The 20,348-nt window shown below is 35.9% G+C and overlaps 1 protein-coding gene across 3 annotated transcripts in view; it reads left to right on the forward strand.

The window, feature by feature from the left end:
* Positions 1-20,348, forward strand: part of LOC124993796 (multidrug resistance-associated protein 1-like) — a 113,848-nt gene that overhangs the window by 74,835 nt on the left and 18,665 nt on the right. For all 3 annotated transcript variants that reach the window (XM_047565580.1, XM_047565582.1, XM_047565581.1), the window contains 3 exons: positions 6,066-6,126; positions 6,685-6,904; positions 20,064-20,218. In XM_047565580.1, the coding sequence (XP_047421536.1) occupies positions 6,066-6,126; positions 6,685-6,904; positions 20,064-20,218 (436 nt within the window). The remainder of the gene's footprint in view (positions 1-6,065; positions 6,127-6,684; positions 6,905-20,063; positions 20,219-20,348) is intronic.

Raw genomic sequence — 20,348 nt, forward strand, 5'->3', positions numbered from 1 at the left:
CTGTTGTATTGTCATCAACTGGAACACTGAATGGCATATAAATCAGTGCTCAAGGAACACATGTCAAATGAATAAATAAATTACTAGAGACTGAAAGAACACCCAAAGTCATTGTTTATTTCATTTTTTGGCCATCATAACTTAGTATCTTTCATTTAAGTATCATTTTTAGAGGAAGTCTTAGAAAAACCAATATAGAAGTGTTGAAAGAGACTTTGGAAGTTATGTGCTAGGACTTATACATATCTCTAAATTATAAGGTTTTCATCTGTGTATAGTCTCATCATGTACTCATCATGTATAAACAGCGTGACAAAGCTCGAAACTTAAACACCAACAAATATTGTTGGACATTTAATTAAATCCTTCCCTCTAAAATCAATTTTTCTTATTTACAAAACTCATTGTTGACCATTGTATACAAATCAAACCACTTGAAGTTCTGAAGTTTATTGAGAAACCATTCTCCCTTTTCTTTATTGAACAAAGAACACAATCCCTACAAAGCTGTGTTTACAGGTTGGTTTCTATGTACTTCTAAGTTACAGCAGCTCAAATTGAAGTCAGACTTCTGAAACTGAATTCTAATTTCTTTTCAATGAAAACTATATTGGGAAAATCACATCATCTGTTAAGAATGCATCGTATTCCTAACATTACCCAGAGTCAAGCTTAATTTAAGGACTATGATAAAAACTAATTGGTGCTAAACTTTATTGCAAGTCCATGAATTCTTCCCCTGCCAAGTCTGACTTTTCTTATTTTTTCAACCAAGAAATTTCAAACAAAAATTTTTACTATCTTTCATTTTATTTATTTTTTATCTTTATTTAAGATACATATTTTGATTTTTCTAATTGTTTGGTTCCTGGCTTAATTCTTTCCATGTTATTTTCTACTCTTCCTTTCATTTTTTATCTACTTCACTCTTTGATAAGATAAAATTACATGGAGAGAATTTTCCAGATTTTTCAACCTAGTTTTTGATTGCCCAGAATTCCTCAGTTATTCCTATTATGAAATAATGCTGGAACTAAGATGGAAGAGGGATCAGAAGATATAGCAGAAGGGAACTTGTCAATAATTAAAGCCTTTCCACAATGGTATGTATTAGATAAAATACAAAGAGTTTTCCTCATGGAGAGGTTCATGGTAAATATCTAACTATATTTTTAGGAATGAGAAAAAGAAAGAGGGTTGGATAGAATAATGTCTGAAAAGTCCTTCCTTTGAAATTTAAGAATGAATTAATTGAATAATTATGGTTCCATTTTTCTAATCAAGGATAAAATATATGTAACTGTTTCCATATTTTTTCTCTTTCTAAATTTATATAGTGTGTTTTAATTATTTCCTTAATTCTCTAGTACTATTTAATCTGAATAAAATAAACTGGAATGTTAGTATCCAGTATCTAGATTGTTAGTATCTTATTATCTATACTGCCCCCTCCTGGCTTTCCTGCCAGTCTTTCTTAATCACCAATCTCATACATACTTTTATCTATTCTTTGCAATTGTGTGTTCTGATCAGGGATAATGTTTTCAATATGTGAATTTTTTATCTTTTACACAAAAAAACATAGATGGGAATTTTTCTGAGGTTTTTTGAAGGACAGAAAAAGACTCATTTTTAAAACTTCGCTACCAAAATAAAGCAATTTGTTCTTATAAAGGACTCAAACAAGACCTGTTACTACTGACAACAGAGTGGCCAGAACCAAATACAATATTTTTGTGGAAAAATAATGAGTAACATTTTAGTTTAGAAAAGCAATACCCTTCTGTACGGTGTCCAATAAATTATTGGTCTTTGTTAGTTATGTCTAATTAGAAAGCTTTAATTCCCTTTTAACAGTTGGATTTCATAGCATTTTATGTCCAGCTACATTAAGAATTAATTTTTTGGCTTGACACCAATGCTAAATTTGCTTATTCAAACAGAAGCCATGCCAAGGGTTTGAAGGATGATGACAGTAATTAACCCAAATCATATACCAGGAGCTATTCCAAAGCAAGTGTCTCTAAAATAGTGTATCTTTCTTTGATGTTGAGACTGATCTACAAAGGCCATGTACTGCAGCCTCCCACAGAATGCTTCTGGATGTTAGGGCCAAAGGCAGAGGGGAAAGAACTAACAGGCTGATCAAACAGGATATTTCTTATTCTGATAAGTGAAATGAAAATTAGGGAGAAATAGGAGCTTCTCATGATCTGCTTAGGGGTACATACATCAGTTCCATAGAGGTCAGATTAATATAAACTATATCAAAGGACTTAGAACTTAGCATACCTTTGCTTCTGAACATGGAATTTATTACAAGGGACAATCTCTTTTTAAAAAAGATCATTTTAGCAATAATTACATCAGGAAAAATAGCAACCAGTGTAAGTATCACCCATTATACCACATGATGCTAAAATGATAAAATACTATCATATTATAAAATATGATGCCTTTGTAAGATATAATTCTGTTATAGAAGGTTATTGACTATTCATTATATATTGAGTTACAAAGACCATATAAAAATTCAAAAATATTAAAGACCAGTTGTAGAACATACATATTTTCATACCACCCATGTATAGAGAAACTACTACAATATTCACAAACATCTTAGCACTGATTGTTTGAAATATAAGATTATGAATCTTTTTTCTTCCTCCTTCTCCTGTTTTTCTTTCTTTCCATTTCCCCTTCCCTTCCTCCTCCTCTACTACCGCATCCTCTTCTCCTTCCTTCTCTTTCTCTTCCTGTTTCTCTTCTTTCTTCAACTCCTTTCTCTTTACCTCTCTTCATGTTTTTTGACATTTACCAAATAATTCTCCAATAATATAATTCCAGAGATAATTAGAAGGTGCAGTTGACTAGCATTTGGGAATTGGTTGGAAATGTCCCATGATTGAAACAGAAGTTTGTCCTGCTACCCTTTGTAAAGTCAAAAAAGTTTGAAGAATACAGAAAAATAACCTGTTCATTTTAGGGTTTGTATGAGACAAGCAAAGAAATAAATTAGATTACAAGTAAGAGTTTGACATGGAACTGGAACTCAAGAAAGTGATATAAACTAAATACACCAATGTAAGAGTTATCCACAAGGAAGAGGATCATTGAAATTATAAGAATGGATGAGATCATTTAGGAGGTACGGATTATACAAAGAAAATAACAGCTAGAACTAAGACTCCAGAATATAAACTTTAAGAGAAGAAGACAGAGAAAGGAGCTTGAAGAGAAACTAATGGTGCTCCAGAGAGGTAGGAGGCAGATAAAGCAGAAAGGGAACATTTTTTCATATATCTGTTGATTTCTTGGAGATCTTCTTCTGTGAAGTGTCTGTTGATTTCCTTAGCTCATTTATTGATTGGGTTATTTGTATTCTTGGTATAAAACTTTTTGAGTTCTTTGTAGATTCTGGAGATTCGTGCTCTATCTGAAGTGAGTGTGGAAAAGATTTTCTTCCACTCTGTAGGCTTGTTCTTCACATTGTTTATTGTTTCCTTTGCTGAGAAAAAGCTTTTTAATTTGAGTCTATCCCAAAAATGTTCAACATCTCTAGTAATAAGAGAAATGCAAATCAAAACTACCTTAAGATTCCATCTCATCTCAATTAGAATGGCTGTTATCAAGAATACAAGCAACGAAAGGTGTTGACAAGGATGTAGGAAAAATGGTACACTCATACATTGCTAGTGGGGCTGCAAATTAGTGCAGCCACTCCGGAAAGCAGTGTGGAGATTCCTTAGAAAACTTGGAATGGAACCACCATTTGACCCAGCTATCCCACTCCTTGGCCTATACCAAAAGGACTTAAAATCAGCATACTACAGTGATGGAGCCACATCAGTGTTCATAGCTACTCAATTCACAATAGCTAGATTGTGGAACCAAGCAAGATGCCCTTCAGTTGATGAATGGATAAAGAAACTGTGGTATATATACACAATGGAATATTACTCAACCACAAGGAAGAATAAAATTATGGCAATTGCAGGCAAATGGATGAAGTTGGAGAACATCATGCTAAGTGAAATAAGCCAATCCCAAAAAAACCAGAGGCCAAATGATGTCTCTGATGAGCGGGTGTTGATACATAATGGTGGGTGAGAAGGAGGCAAGGATGGAGGAAGGGTGGATTGTATAGAAGAAAGGGGATGGGGGTGGGGGAAAGGAAAAATAACAGGTGAGACAAACATTATTACCCTATGTACATGTATGATTACACAAATAGTGCGACTCTACTTCGTGTATAACCAGAGAAACAACATTTGCACCCCATTTGTGTACAATAAATCAAATTAAATATTTTTTTTAAAAAAAGGAAAAGTAAGAGTCCCTTAAACAAGGAAGTGGTCAGTGAACTCCTCAAAGTAATTTTTAAAAGTGTCCAGTACATACAGTTGTAGGTAATTGACCGGTACCCATGATGAAAATTGATTTAGGCAAATATGAGAAAGTTTAAGGAGAAAAAGGTAGTTGGACAAGAAAGTGTTTGGCAACACAAGGAAGACAAGAATTAGGATGTAAGATGGTAAAGAAGGAACATAATTGAAGTGGGATTTGTGTGTGTATGTGTGTGTGTGTGTGTGTGTGTGTGTGCGCGGTGTTGGGACTGGTTTCAAAATGAGAAGCACCCATTCTCTGTAGGCTGATGGGAAGGCATCAGTAGGAAGAAAGAAGGTAAAGATTAGATAAGAGAGTACAATGTTTTTTCAGACTTGCCTTAAGATGGGAATCCTTGAATCGTTTGTTTAAATGACAGATTTCTACAGGAGAAATGTTATTCTCCTTTTTAACAAATACTGTCAGGGAATTCATTAACAGAAAAGTGCAGAAACACTATAATTAATAAGTGCATTTTGAGAAAGTGGGACAGAGCAGGATCAGGCCACTGAGCTATCCTAGGATCTAAGGAGGGAATTCTCTGTGTTTGTTATGGGAGAAAATGAGAAAAGACTGGGTGGAAATGCAGATGCATATGAAGGTTTGGTGGTTTCTCTCCTGCTTCCATTTTCTCCATAAAGTAGGATGGAAGAAAGCCTCCTTCTGAAAGTGATGCAAACCCTTCTGACATAGTAAGAGCCCAGGTGCAAGAAAGACATCCATTTATGGTGGAACTGATTTACAAGGTTACATGATGTTTTGAAGCATGTGTAAGAAGGACTGATAAGTGAGCTCTGATGAGGTTTAAGGGAAGGAAAGAAGGCCTGGGAGTTCAGCATATTACCACAGTTTGGATAAAATGAAATCATGGAGGATAAGCAGGGCAATGCAGGAACTAGAGAGAGGGCATAGTTTTCTTTTGACTGAAGAGTTTATCAGAATGTGGAATAATCAATGCTAAAACCAGGAAAACCCCAGGTAAACTAGGATCATTGATCATTGATCATTGAAGAGGAAAAACATGATAGAAAGGTGGATTTGGGAATTGAGAATATTGGTGTGGTGAAAATAACTGAATTTACAACTGAAATAGAAAAGTTCATGACCAGAGAGTGAAATATTTAGACTTGGGTTTTTAGAAATAGGTTGATTCTAGATAATACAATTTATGGCTTAAGGTCATGAAATATAATGATCAAAGTAGAATGAAGATGAAGGACCTGAAACTAGAAAGGTCACAAGGTCAGGAAAGGGTTGAGTTTGACATGATTGTCCCTAGACACCATGACTTTACCCAGGATGGTGGAAGAACAAAATGGGAAGAATAGATTTTCAGGTAATATACCTGAAAGTGAGTGAAGGAGTGGTAGTATACAGTGCAGCCAGGTGGCATTAGCTTAAATGACCCAGGGACTTGACTTAGTTTTGAATGATAATTATTTAGAAACCACAAAAATCAGAAAACATGCCCTGACCCTGACCCTAAGCTATATGAAGTATGAGAGAGAAACATTTTCCCCTGGATGACTGAAGGAACAATGTCATTGTCAGGGCAACTCAGATTGCTATAAAGGTAAGCAAGTAGAGGAACATGTAAAAAAGTGGTTTAGAGTGCATAATTATTTTGTAATGTTTAGTTATCTAAAACCTAAAAACTCAACATTGTCTTGATTTACCAGGCCTTCATTGGACCATGGAAAACAGTTCTCAATGAAAAAAGAAAAGATCCCTGTTGGTGGGGTAAGAGCCAGAAGAATAAATGTTATTTGGTATTAACCACTCAAATGTAAAATGTTATATTTCATCGTTAATAAATGCTATAAATTTCCCATTCAATTTGAGGAGGCTTATATATAATTGCTTGTAAAAATTCAATTAAGTGGAATTGTTGGATATGTTGAGTGGTGTTTAGTAACGATTACCTATTCTTTAGTTATGTATATTACCTTTTCCTAATGATAGTAACAAAGATCAATTGACCACTTTTAAGCATTCAGGACTATTCTTCCTGCTTTGCATGTACCTTAAGATGGCTACTGATTCTTATTCTAATTGCAGATGAGTAATCTGAGGGTTAGAATAGGTAGTAATTTAATCACCATCCCAAAGCTTAGGAAATGTCAGAATAGGATTTAAATATATCTTGTCTGACTCTAAAGTACAACTTTGAGACATTTTATCACAATATTTATTTAATACTAATCATTTTCAGAAATGATTAGTAACAAGACATTCAAAGTTGGCATGTCACATTTTAGTATTTCTCAGCAATCTAATTTTAGACCAATTTTGCCTTAGGTGAAGTTCTCAATCATTCTGAAGTATCTTCAAGCCTTTGGTTGGCCCTGGGTATGGCTGATAGTAGCCACTTATCTCGGACGGAATTTGGTGAGCATTGGACAAAATCTATGGCTTAGTGCCTGGGCAAAAGAAGCAAAACACTTGAATGATTTCACAGAATGGAAGCAAATAAGAAGCAATAAACTTAATATCTATGGATTATTGGGATTAATTCAAGGTAAAAAAAAATGTCTGGTTACTTTTCTCTCTTTTTATCCTGATTCAGTTGATACAAACACAAGCATATGGCATCATGATATCTCAGAATTAATGCCATAATTTTCAAATATTTGGAGATACCTAAAATACATATATTTCTAATTTACCACATTTGAGAGAGTATACCAAGGCTTGTTGGTGTCAGCTACATGGTCCACAATAATAACTTGCATATTTATCTCATTTAGTCTTGGGAGTAATTATCTAGAAGGATGCCACTGTACAGCTGAGGAACACTAAGATTTATCTATTAAGCCATGCAGCATTCAAAAGTCTTGACTAGGTATCACTCTACATGTGTAAGTGTTGGGGGTGATATAAGATCAATAGGAAAGTCTGTTAAGAAGTTAAAGCCTAACGAATATAAGTTAGGTTCACAGTCTAACTGCATGTAAGCAATCAGTGCTATATAGGTATAAGAGAAAGCTCTATGAGAATTCAGAGCAGAAAGGCCAGGTATGATTGAAATATTAATGTAACTTCTAAAGAACACTTGGAATTTGTAGTCATGCTAAGAGGATGGTTAGAATTTTGTTACATTGAGGTGCCAGAACAGAGTAAGTAAGAGGCAGATAGAAAGATGTGAGAAAAACGAGGATGGGGATAGTAAGAGGGTATTTTGGCAAGAATGAGGGTGCCAGTTTGAGTGGTCTTCAGGCTACTGGAAGGGCAGCAGGGAACCAAAGATGGGAAGATAGTTTGGAGACATGTTGGAGACCATATTTGAAAAGGTAAGTAGAATACATGAGAATTGGAGAGAAAAAGGTACATAGTTAAAGTTATATTTCAGAAAAAGAAAAAAGCAGCAGCAATGATTAAAAATATACATTTTTCTTATTGTAAGGATAAGAGTCAGACAGACCAGGAAGAAGTTGAGGTTGGTAGAAGAGAAATAATCAAGGGTGTTTAGGAGTCTAAGGGGAAGGCAGTCTAATGTGGAAAGTTTTCTTAGCTGATGCATCTCTATCACTCAGAGCCTCTAGTTCAGTGCTGACTCATGGGTACAAGACAGAAGAGAGTTGAATCAATACATGATAAATGAATGAAAGGACCAATGAGAGAGTGGATACAGAGCTGCAATTGGATTGGTTAGAAAGGATAGATAGGAAAGATGTTGAAGTGAAAACATACATAAGAATTGAGGGTGAGTGAAAAAAGGACGTCCATCGGTCATGATTTTGAGGTTTACATTGGGCAAAAATAAAGAAATAGGGAGGTATCCTTAGTTGGTAGGGCAGACAAATGGTGAATTCAATTTTGGACACACTTAGTGTATTGATACCTATTTCCACCATTTTTCTTCCAGTAGACAGATTAAAATCCATGTCTGGAAGTTAAGAAACACAGTTTTCTTTGTAAAATGAGAGACTTAGACTAGAAAATTTCTCTATTTCCTCTAAATTCTAACATCTTATACTTCTGTGGTTCTGCTTAGACTTGGAATCATTCTACACAGAGAATAAGCACAGAGCATATGTGACTGTATGAATGGAAATTGAGGGCCACAGGGTGAATGAGGACTAGGTACATAGAGCTAACTGGTGGACCAGCTTCATAGAAACTGAGCAGAAATTACTCCCCAGTCAGTGGAAGAGAGATAAAACAACCACAATAATGTGAAGCCTTGCTGTTTCTGGAAGGACAAAGTATTTTAGTTATAGCGGTTGATCCAAATGAAATTTGACCCTCTTTAACCCACATAAATGGCAATTTCATACTATTTAAACTAATAGATTAATTAACTTAGCATATATCCTACAGAGAGACTTCTTAAAACTTGGGCAAGTTACTTAAACTTTCAATTTTATTGCTCATAAATGTAGATATTCTCACTATTTTCATGCAAACATTTCCCCCTATGATTAAATTAGACAATCTGTGTACTGTAGATAGAAAAGTGCTGAGCATACACAGGAATACAGGAAATGTTATGTATTTTTAGCAAGGGAGAAGTTAAGTGGTATGATGAACATTCTGTGATAGTATATTTTGGAGATAGTATTTGAATCCATGTCTGCCTGACTCCCAAGTGCTTGTTCTTAAACATTAAATTAAAAAGTCCAAAAGGATTTTACATGAAACTCTAAGTATGCTACATAAATTGAGTTCTATATTTCAACAGGTTAGGAAAAATGGGAACTATATTCTTCTGAGTCTCAAATCTTCTTTCTTGATTTCATTGAAGGTTTCAGGGTATCATACAATAAACTGACCTGTTCAATTCTATTTGACTTAATGTTTCTCAAATCCGTCAACTATGGATATTTTAACAATGTTTTTCCCATTTACATCTTAAAAAACATTTCTTTGATGGAATATAATATAGGAAAGTTCATGCTATGATACACTGCCTTCAATGTAGGACATAAAATCAGAACATAGCAAAACTAAAACTTAAAAATAAGAAACTAGTGTTTCAAAGAAGTTCTCAATGGTTGTGAAATGTTAAATATATGAAGGAGAAAGAAAACTGAGAAAAGAACCCTGGTTATAATCAAGAAATATCATGGAGAAAGAGATGGGAAAAGAATAAACATTACAGCCCGCTAGTGAGAGCCTGTCTGAACAGAGCACGCTCCGAGTCCCGGAGCCCCTGCAGTGCAGTGTACTCCTGCAAAGAACCAGCGGAGAGGCTCGATCTGCAGTCAGCCTCAGGGATAAGGTCAGGGCAGCCGGAGACCTCTTCAGGCGGCTCTGCCCACTCCGGCTGCGGGCTCTCTTCACGGGGCGATCCAAGATGGCGGCCTAGAGGGAGACTGCACCCCCGGTCGCTCCAGAACCCAGGAGTTAAGAAGGGGAGGCATTGAGAGACTCGGACTGAAGTGGAGCCACGGGTGAGTCTGCCCACTGGGTAAAGCTCGGCCCGGGTGGCAGGCCCAGATAGAGGTGGCTTATCGGAGCCGGGCAGGGCAGCTAGAGCCATCCACAGGCAGTCCTGCGCACTCCGGCGGTGGGCCCCGACCACACAGCCAGCTTCTCCAGGTTCTCGGAACGGAACTGGCCCGCTAGTGAGAGCCTGTCTGAACAGAGCACGCTCCGAGTCCCGGAGCCCCTGCAGTGCAGTGTACTCCTGCAAAGAACCAGCGGAGAGGCTCGATCTGCAGTCAGCCTCAGGGATAAGGACAGGGCAGCCGGAGACCTCTTCAGGCGGCTCTGCCCACTCCGGCTGCAGGCTCTCTTCACGGGGCGATCCAAGATGGCGGCCTAGAGGGAGACTGCACCCCCGGTCGCTCCAGAACCCAGGAGTTAAGAAGGGGAGGCATTGAGAGACTCGGACTGAAGTGGAGCCACGGGTGAGTCTGCCCACTGGGTAAAGCTCAGCCCGGGTGGCAGGCCCAGATAGAGGTGGCTTAGCAGAGCCGGGCAGGGCAGCTTGAGTCTTCCCAAGGTAGTCTTCCACACTCCGGCAGTGGGCTCTTCCCACACGGCCAGCTGCACGGTGCAGGCCCACAGTGAGAGCATTTCCGCACAGAGCCAGTTCCAAAACGTGGAACCAGTAGAGGGCTAGGGGCAGTATTCTTCGAATGAGCTGCTTTATCAGATTCCTCCAAGACATCAGGCTACTGAAGGCTGGGAGGTGATACACTGGAAATCTACTGGGACACTATAAGCCAATAGTGGAAAACTGCAATATCTCAGGGTCCCACTGACAACTGACCATTATGAGAAAACAAGGGAAGAAAATGTCCCAAACAAACCTAGATACTACATCAATAAAACCCAATGACAGCACAGCAGAAGAAATGTCAGAAAGGGAGTTCAGAATGTACGTAATTAAAACGATCAGGGAAGCTAATGAGGAGATGAAAGAGCAAATGCAGGCATTAAATGATCGCACCAATCAACAGTTAAAAGACCAAATACGGGAAGCAAGAGATCATTTCAATAAAGAGTTAGAGATACTGAAAAAAAACCAAACTGAAATCCTTGAAATGAAGGAAACAATAAACCAAGTTAAAAACTCCATAGAAAGCATAACCAATAGGATAGAACACCTGGAAGACAGAACCTCAGACATTGAAGACAAAATATTTAACCTTGAAAACAAAGTGGAACAAACAGAGAAGATGGTAAGAAATCATGAACAGAATCTCCAAGAACTATGGGATATCATGAAAAGGCCAAATTTGAGAATTATTGGGATTGAGGAAGGCTTAGAGAAACAAACCAAAGGAATGAACAATCTATTCAATGAAATAATAACAGAAAATTTCCCAAATCTGAAGAACGAAATGGAAAACCAAGTACAAGAGGCTTATAGAACTCCAAACATACAAAATTACAACAGACCCACACCAAGGCACATTATTATGAAAATACCTAACATACAAAATAAAGACAGAATTTTAAAGGCCGCGAGAGAAAAGAATCAAATTACATTCAGAGGGAAACCAATAAGAATATCAGCAGATTTTTCAATCCAGACCCTAAAAGCTAGAAGGGCCTGGAACAACATATACCAAGCCCTGAAAGAAAATGGATGCCAACCAAGAATCTTATACCCAGCAAAACTTACCTTCAAATTTGACGATGAAATAAGATCCTTCCATGATAAACAAAAGCTAAAGGAATTTACAAAAAGAAAGCCAGCATTACAGAACATTCTCAGCAAAATATTCCATGAGGAAGAGATGAAAAACAACGATGCAAATCAGCAACAGGAGGCGCTAGCCTAAAGGAATAGCCAAAAAAAGGAGAAACCAAATCATGTCAAAAACAAATATGAGTCAATTGACTGGGAATACAAATCATATCACAATAATAACCCTGAATGTTAATGGCCTGAATTCATCAATCAAAAGACACAGACTGGCAGATTGGATTAAAAAGAAAAATCCAACAATATGCTGCCTGCAAGAGACACATCTCATAGAAAGAGACACCCATAGACTAAAGGTGAAAGGATGGGGAAAAACATACCATGCACACGGACACAGCAAAAAAGCTGGAGTATCCATCCTCATCTCAGATAATGTGGACTTCAAACCAAAACTAGTCAGAAGGGATAAAGAAGGACATTACATGCTGCTTAAGGGAAGCATAAATCAGCAAGACATAACAATCATAAATATCTATGCCCCGAACATTGGCTCATCCACGTACGTCAAACAAATCCTTCTCAATTCCAGAAATCAAATAGACCACAACACAATAATACTAGGCGATTTTAACACACCTCTCTCACCACTGGATAGATCGTCCAAACAAAAATTGAATAAAGAAACTATAGATCTCAACAACACAATCAGCAACTTAGACTTAACGGACATATATAGAATATACCATCCAACAAAGAATGAATACACTTTCTTCTCAGCAGCACATGGATCCTTCTCTAAAATAGACCATATTTTATGCCACAAAGCTACTGTTAGTAAATACAAGAAGATAGAGATACTACCTTGTACTCTATCAGATCATAATGGATTGAAACTAGAAATAAATGACAGAATAAAAAACAGAAACTTCTCCAATACCTGGAGACTAAATAATACACTATTATATGATGAATGGATAACAGAAGACATCAGGAGGGAAATAAAAAAATTCTTAGAAGTAAACGAGAACAAAGACTCATCATATCAAAATCTCTGGGACACTATGAAAGCAGTACTTAGAGGAAGATTTATTTCATGGGGTGCATTCAAAAAAAGAAGTAGAAATCAACAAATAAACGAGTTAACACTACAGCTCAAAGCACTAGAAAAAGAAGAGCAGACCAATACCAAAAGTAGTAGAAGACAGGAAATAGTTAAAATCAGAGCCGAAATCAACAAAATCGAAACAAAAGAAACAATCGGAAAAATTAATAAAATAAATAGTTGGTTCTTTGAAAAAATAAATAAAATTGATAAACCCTTAGCCACACTAACAAAGAGAAAGAGGGAGAAAACTCAAATTACGAAAATTCGGAATGAACAAGGAAACATCACAACAGACACGAGTGAAATACAAAACATAATTAGAAGCTATTTCGAAAATCTATACTCCAACAAAACAGAAAACCTTGAAGACATCAACAAATTTCTAGAGACATATGAACTACCTAAACTGAACGAGGAGGACATACACAACTTAAATAAACCAATTTCCAGCAATGAAATAGAAGAGGTCATCAAAAGCCTACCAACAAAGAAAAGTCCAGGACCAGATGGGTTCTCAGCCGAGTTCTATAAAACCTTTAAAGAAGAGCTCATTCCAATACTCCTCAAACTATTCCATGAAATAGAAGAGGAGGGAACCCTACCAAACTCGTTCTATGAAGCCAATATCACCCTGATACCTAAACCAGACAGAGACACATCAAGGAAAGAAAATTTCAGACCAATATCCTTAATGAACATCGATGCAAAAATTCTCAACAAAATTTTAGCAAATCGCATACAAATATATATTAAAAAGATAGTGCACCACGATCAAGTGGGTTTTATCCCAGGGATGCAAGGTTGGTTCAACATTTGGAAAACAATAAATGTCATTCACCATATCAACAGACTTAAAGTTAAGAATCACATGATTATTTCAATAGATGCAGAAAAAGCATTTGATAAAATACAGCATCCCTTCATGCTCAAAACACTAGAAAAAATTGGGGTAATGGGAACATTCCTAAACATTATAAAGGCCATCTACGCTAAGCCCATGGCTAATATCATTCTAAATGGTGAAAAACTGAAAGCGTTCCCCCTAAAAACTGGAACAAGGCAGGGATGCCCTCTTTCACCGCTTCTATTCAACATCGTCCTTGAGACTCTAGCCAGAGCAATCAGACAAACCAAAGAAATTAAAGGGATACGAATAGGAAAAGAAGAACTCAAACTATCCCTGTTCGCTGATGACATGATTATATATTTAGAGGAACCTGGAAATTCCACCAGAAAACTTTTAGAACTCATAAGTGAATTCAGTAAAGTAGCAGGTTACAAGATCAATGCTCATAAATCCAATGCATTTTTATACATAAGTGATGAATCTTCAGAAAGAGAAATTAGGAAAACTACTCCATTCACAATAGCATCGAAAAAAATAAAATACTTGGGAATCAATCTCACAAAAGAGGTGAAAGACCTCTACAATGAGAACTACAGAACACTAAAGAAAGAAATTCAAGAAAACCTTAGAAGATGGAAAGATCTCCCATGTTCCTGGATAGGCAGAATTAATATCGTCAAAATGGCTATACTACCTAAAGTTCTATACAGATTCAATGCAATTCCAATTAAAATCCCAATGATGTACCTCGCAGAAATAGAGCAAGCAATTATGAAATTCATCTGGAAGAATAAAAAACCTAGAATAGCTAAAGCAATCCTCAGTAGCAAGAGCGAAGCAGGGGGTATTGCAATACCAGATCTTCAACTCTACTACAAAGCAATAGTAACAAAAACGGCATGGTATTGGTACCAAAATAGACAGGTAGATCAATGGTACAGAATAGAGGACATGGACACAAACCCAAATAAATACAATTTTCTCATACTAGACAAAGGTTCCAACAATATGCAATGGAGAAAAGATAGCCTCTTCAACAAATGGTGCTGGGAAAACTGGAAAACTATATGCAATAGAATGAAACTAAACCCCTATCTCTCACCCTACACAAAACTCAACTCAAAATGGATCAAGGACCTCGGAATCAGACCAGAGACCCTGCATCTTATAGAAGAAAAAGTAGGTCCAAATCTTCAACTTGTTGGCTCAGGATCAGATTTCCTTAACAGGACTCCCATAGCACAAGAAATAAAAGCAAGAATAAACAACTGGGATAGATTCAAACTAAAAAGCTTTCTCTCAGCAAAGGAAACTATCAGAATTGTGAAGAGAGAGCCTACAGAGTGGGAGAATATCTTTGCCAACCATACCTCAGATAGAGCGCTAATTTCCAGAATCTATAAAGAACTCAAAAAACTCTACACGAAGAATACAAATAATCCAATCAACAAATGGGCTAAGGAAATGAACAGACACTTCACAGAAGAAGATGTACAAGTAATCACCAGATATATGAAAAAATGTTCAACATCCCTAGTAATAAGGGAAATGCAAATCAAAACCACCCTAAGATTTCATCTCACCCCAATTAGAATGGCGATTATCAAGAATACAAGCAACAATAGGTGTTGGCGAGGATGTGGTGAAAAAGGAACACTCATACATTGCTGGTGGGGTTGCAAATTAGTGCAACCACTCTGGAAAGCAGTGTGGAGATTCCTCAGAAAGCTTGGAATGGAAACACCATTTGACCCAGCTATCCCACTCCTTGGCCTATACCCAAAGGACTTAAAATCAGCATACTACAGAGATACAGCCACATCAATGTTCATTGCTGCTCAATTCACCATAGCCAGATTGTGGAACCAACCTAGATGCCCTTCAGTTGATGAATGGATAAAGAAACTGTGGCATATTTATACAATGGAATATTACTCCGCAATGAAGAATGATAAAATTATGGCATTTGTAGGCAAATGGTCGAAATTGGAGAATATCATGCTAAGTGAGATAAGCCAATCTCAAAAAACTAAAGGACGAATGATCTCGCTGATAAGCGGATGAGGACATATAATGGGGGGTGGGATGGGCTAGCATTAGGTTTAGGGTTAGGTTTAGAGTTAGGCTAAGGAGAGCAGTAAGAATGAAGGAAAGAAGGACTGTGTAGAGGGAAAAGAGGGGTGGGAGGGGTGGGAGGGGTGGGAGGGGTGGGGGGGAGGGGAAAAATATAATAAACATCATTACCCTATGTAAACGTAAAAAAAATAAATAAAAAAAAAAAAAAAAAAAAGAATAAACATTACAGGAAATCATGCAATTGAGAATTAAGGAATATATTATATATACATGTATATATAGTATATTTATATATATGTACACCTACACATACATACATACATATATATGTATATATAATATAATTATAATATATAATCCTTCAAATATGTTAGGTGATTTGAAAGAACAAGGATACTCAAAAGCATAGTAGAAATATAAGGAAATTTTAAAAATAAATGCAATTTAGTTACCTTTATAAGAACATAGAGGGAAATGAGAGAGAGGGGGTATAAAATATGGTGAAATGGGACAGACATGATTACCCTGTGTACATGTATGATTACACGAATGGTATGAATCTACGTCATATACAACCATAGAAACGAAATCCCATTTGTGAACAATGAATCAAAATGCAGTCTGTAAAAATAAAAATATAAAAAGTAAATAAGTAAAAAAAGAAAGGAAGACAACTTGAGGAACAGTGGCATCAAATCAGAAAGAAAATAACAGAGCCTTCTACATGGACATTGTGATACTTAAGAATATGAAAGGAAAACAGATGCATGTGTAAGAGAGAGAGGCAGGTTTTTTTTCTTCTCATTTTAGTATTTTTTTGCAACTAGTCCTGAGAGTTAAATTGACATAACATGGATCAACAAGGGGAAAAAACCATATTAATTTACTTAATAGAAGTTTTTGGGGAATGGGAACCTTCATAAAGTAATGAAAACGCAGAGAAGTAGAGTGAATCACTTATATGCTAAATTGTACAAAGAATTAGTAAGTTGTGAAAAAGCCACTTACTTGAGAAGAGTTAGTAGATCAGAGCTGTTTGAATGGGTGTGCACAGAACACTATAGGTCCTGACTCCCAATCTTAATGATCAGAATTGTGCTTTCCTTCAAGTACAGGAAGGGCATCTTTCACAGGGGACTTCCTCTGTTGATTTTAACAAACAGAAGGGCAGTCAGGGTGATCTTCTTGCACTTGATGTTTTCATGCCTTTAACTTGAAATAGTTAATATGTCAGAATGGCATATATATTTTTTAACTCCTTCACATGCTTTTGAAGATAATGAAATGAAGATAAAATAAAAAACACAAAACTTAGTTGGGACTTTGTTTCTCTTTTCTCTCATTTTATTCTTATCTTGTCGCCATAGTACCTCTAATAAATGTCTTGAAATGCAGGTAGGTATATATTGTGAGATGAATTCATGTTTGTTCTGTCATTCTGTTAATAATATTCATGGAGGAAAGAGATACTAATGATTGACATGCAATATTAGGATTAGCTATAGTATGAAGAAATGGGCTACTATCTGGTTTGAATCGATGAGTCAATTTTATTGGCTTTAAGTTTGTAAATCATGACAAAAAGTAGACAGGTCTAGAATTCTTAGCAGACAAAAAAAATCCATATATACATAAATCTCTGTATTTGTAACTGTCACATACTTTTGAGGCAATTTATACCATTCCAGTGAATTGCTTTACAGATCATAGTAGAGTATTTTAGATGAGCAGATATCTTTTTTTATAAGACACAAACTATGCAAGTTTTTTCAAAATATCACTTGTAAAAAGTATCGCTTTTTCATGATATCACAATCATCAATAAATAAAGAAAGTATTTTGTGACAAATGTAAGAGTGTGCCTTTAATGAGTTTAATTATAAAAATATTTTCCTGAATGGTTAGATTTTTGTTTGGAGTAGTCTACAGTCATTAGAGTATAAATTTTTCTAAGGTGTTTCTTTTTCATTTTTGTTTTTTTCCATTTAAAATCTTGAATTTTTCTCAAGGCTTATTATTAATTATAATTCTAAGGTATATTTCCATAAGTCAAGTAAGCACATGAAAATTAAATTTTTAAAATTTCTGATCTTTTTAGAACACCATAGCTAAATATTATGGAACTTGGTACAATTAAAAGCTGACTGTACTAATGTTATTTTCTCTTAAAAAAATCTTAAAACAATTTTTGTTTAACGTCAAGGCAAAAATAGCACTCTCGCATGTTAATACTAGGGACCTGTTGTAAATAATATAGAAGGATAACATTTGAACAAAATTGGAGTACTGAACCAGAAAACTTTATATCTATATTTTATAACAACAATAAAGATCTTCCTTCATTTTCTAAAAAATAAATAGCCCTTAACATTTTTTTTCTTGGGTCTCAGCTATTTGCTTTAAAATTTCTAGGACACTCTGCACATACCTATCTATTGTGTTTTATGCATCACTATTATGGACCTTTTTCTCTAATCTAAGGTATAAAACATAGATGCCTTATTTTCCAAATGTAATGTTTAAAGAGTGTACTGCTGCTTCCAGTTTAAAATGACTGAGTGGACCATTTACTTTACTTACCACACAAAATTTCACTGAAATGACAGTGAATAAATATAAAAGGAAAGGCTTCAGGGAATTTCAGAGTGATAAATTTCTACATAAACCATTATACACGTAGAAAATCAAAGATAGAAGAACTTGTAGCCAGGAATAAATACTGGAGAAACTCTAAAGAAGAGGGAGATGCTTGGTAGAACAATGGAAAAACACTAGTTTTTATGGTTGCAAAGAATAGAACTGAGTTGCATAGAAGTCATGAAAATATTTCAGTAGGACCTTATTCAAATAGCCCATCAGCACCTCCTACAACACCCACCACCACTACCACCACCACCAAAGTATGCACTGGTATAGGAAAATGCAATAAAAACCAGAAAGATGATGTTCATAGAGGAAAGCAGGAATATTAGAGTGTGTGACAAATGTAGAGGAAAACTTTCTCATTGTGGTCTTTGAAGCCTCAGCCTGATGGATCTTATTCCATATTGAAGACTTGTGGTGTCATATCCTCCCATTTAGGACCTTGAAGTAAGCCCTTGCATTCAAGGAGAGAAATGTTCAGGGAAATAAATGTGAGCAATGCCAAAAAAAGCCCCATCAAATATGTTTTTTCTTAGTTGTTTAAACTCATTCTGTATTGCAGTCACACCAAAAGTAAAATAGTCAGCAAACACAACAGCTAAACCCAGAAAACAATCATATTTAGATTAAAAAAGAAGCTTAAAAAGGTCTAATTAGTATCTTCACAGATTTAAAACATTGCTTTCATAAACTGAACGCAGAATGTGTTGAAATAAATACCATCAGAGAATAAGACAGCTCTTAGACAATTTAAAGAATTTTAAAAGACTGTACAGGCATGAGAGGATAAATTATAAGAAATTGTCCCAAATGTACAACCAGCTGAAAAGCCTAGATCTTTAAGTATGCTTTAACCAAAGGATTAAAGGAAGTGTCCACAACCCTTTTAACTTATCAGCTCTACTATTTTCTTCATTTGGTTTCCCTCTCAGGTTTCACATGGTAATGGAAATGTGTTTTCAAAGAACTTTCTCCTACAGAAGTACATGAAATTACTCTGTATGAAACAATTTGGTTCACAAAGTAATTCCTGAACATTGTAACAGAACAATTTGGGATTCTTTCATTTCTTCTCATACATTGGTTAGCTCTTTTCTGAGCTTGTCTTTTGTTACATGTTGTCAAAATCAATATTGTATGTTTACTAATAACTGTTTTCTAACCTCTTCCACTAAAGCTATATGTCTATTCCATGTTTTTTTTCTGACTTTTTATTTATTGTAAAAATAACCCTCCCACTAGCTAAATCTCAGTAGCTTATGGCATAAAAGAATGTTTATTTTTCACTTCTACTCTGTATCCACTGGAGTTGGGAAAAGGACTTTCTTGTCCTAGGGACTCAAGAAACTGAAGGAACAATTCATTCACCATTTCAATGTTAGCAGGCACTGTACAAAGGAAATTGGAAATGTAACAGGGGTGACACCAGTAATTAAATACTCTAACCTGGAAGTGCCATGTGTTACTGTCACAATTCATTGTTCGGAACTATGTGCCTGGTATTATCAGTCACAAAGGGGTCAGAGGGTGCACCATGTGCCTAGAAGCTGAGAGAACTTGGAACAATTTGGCTGACAACACTAGTGTCAACCATTTTCCCACAGGACCTTATAAACTTAATAGGATGCTAACATTCTGTGAACCACATTGATCTCTTAGCTTTTGTGCATTTTTGGATAGAACCTTTGACCATGAACCTGATGGTGGTATGCAAACCATCAGACTGTCTGCTTCTAGTGCATCAAGTATATTTACACTTACATTTGCTTTGGTCCCCAATTGTACATTTTTAAGTATGATATTTGGATTTTCTATTTTTAAAAATGCTATTATAAGCAGACTCTTGAGAATTAAAATACAAAAGTCCTTTAAAATGTGAACCTGATCTTGACAATATTTGTGATTAGGTCTCTTTGTCTGCACTGGAGCCTATGTACTCACCAGAGGATCCCTGACAGCTTCTAGAACCTTATATGCTCAACTCTTGAGTAATGTGCTACACCTCCCACTCCAGTATTTTGAAACCAATCCTATTGGTCAAATCATCAATCGGTTCACCAAGGTAAGGAAGGAATTTCCTTGTTAAATATCAACCCAAAGTGATGATCCACATGTAGTTCTTGGTAATCTCATTTTTAAAAATAATGTTATTATAAAATGCTGGAATTGTGTTGAGTAGAGATTTTATTGTC

This window comes from Sciurus carolinensis, chromosome 9, assembly GCF_902686445.1.
Source record: "Sciurus carolinensis chromosome 9, mSciCar1.2, whole genome shotgun sequence".
Taxonomy (NCBI): domain Eukaryota; kingdom Metazoa; phylum Chordata; class Mammalia; order Rodentia; family Sciuridae; genus Sciurus; species Sciurus carolinensis.